Source organism: Rhincodon typus, unplaced genomic scaffold (genome assembly GCF_021869965.1).
Source record: "Rhincodon typus isolate 14 unplaced genomic scaffold, sRhiTyp1.1 hic_rhity00001074, whole genome shotgun sequence".
Lineage (NCBI taxonomy): Eukaryota > Metazoa > Chordata > Chondrichthyes > Orectolobiformes > Rhincodontidae > Rhincodon > Rhincodon typus.
This window is the reverse complement of record NW_025966712.1, coordinates 5,909-6,888: the sequence shown is the minus strand read 5'-3', so window position 1 is coordinate 6,888 and position 980 is coordinate 5,909. Positions and strand designations below refer to the sequence as shown.

Genomic DNA, 980 nt, shown 5'->3' with positions numbered 1-980 from the left:
AAAGCGAGACAGAGAGAAGAAAGCGAGACAGAGAGAAGAAAGCGAGAAGGGAGAGAGAAGAAAGACAGAGAGAGAGAAGAAAGAGCAAAGAAAGAGAGTAGAAAGAGAGAGAGGAGAGAGAGAAGAAAGAGAGTGAAGACAGAGAGAAAGTGTGAAGCGAGAGAGAAAGACAGAGAGAGAGAGAGAAGAAACAGAGAGAGAGAGAAGGAGAGAGAGAGAGAGAGAGGCACAGGAGAAAAAGAGATAGAGAAGAGAGAGAGAAAGACAGAGAAGAAAGAGAGAAGAGAAGAGAAGAGAGCGAGAGAAGAAAGAGGATAAAGAGAAGAAAAACAGAGAAGAAAGTTTGAGAAGAAAGCGAGAGAGAGACGGAAAAAGAGAGAGGAGAAAGAGAAAGAGAGAAAAAACAGGGAGAGAAAAGAGAAAGAGGAGAAAGAGAGAGTGAAGAAAGAGTGAGAAAGAAGAAAGAGTGAGAGAGGAAAGACAGGCAGGATAAAGAGAGATAGAGAAGAAAGAGAGTGAGAAATGAATGAGAGAGAGAGACAAACAGAGAGAGAGAGAAGAAAGAGAGAGTGAAGAAAGCGAGAGCGCGAAGAAAGAGGGAGAGCTCGAATAGAGAGGGAGGGAGCGAAGAAAGAGAGAGAGCAGACAGCGAGACAGAGAGCAGACAGCGAGACAGAGAGCAGACAGCGAGACAGAGAGCGAGGAGAAAGAGAGAGAAGAAAGAGCGAAGAAAGAGAATGAGTGAAAGAAGAAAGAGAGAGAAAAGACAGAGAAGATAGAGAGAGAGAAAGAGAGAAGAAAGCGAGAGACAGTGTGAAGAAAGGAGAGACAGTGTGAAGAAAGGAGAGACAGGAGAAAGAGAGATAGAGAGAGACAAAAGAATCAGAGAGACGAAAAAGCAGAGAGAGAGAGAGAGACGAAAGAGAGAGAGGAAAAAGAGACAGAGGGAGAAAAAACAGAGAGAGATAGACAAGAAGAAG

General features: G+C 43.9%; 1 protein-coding gene across 1 annotated transcript in view; it reads left to right on the top strand.

Annotated features, from left to right (window-relative positions):
* LOC125481163 (RNA-binding protein 25-like) overlaps positions 1 to 347 on the top strand; it is a gene marked incomplete at its 5' end in the record, with an annotated part of 1,017 nt that extends 670 nt beyond the window's left edge. The window contains one exon of the mRNA XM_048592361.1: positions 204 to 347. Within this exon, the coding sequence (XP_048448318.1) occupies positions 204 to 347 (144 nt within the window). The remainder of the gene's footprint in view (positions 1 to 203) is intronic.
* Positions 348 to 980: the final 633 nt, after the last annotated feature.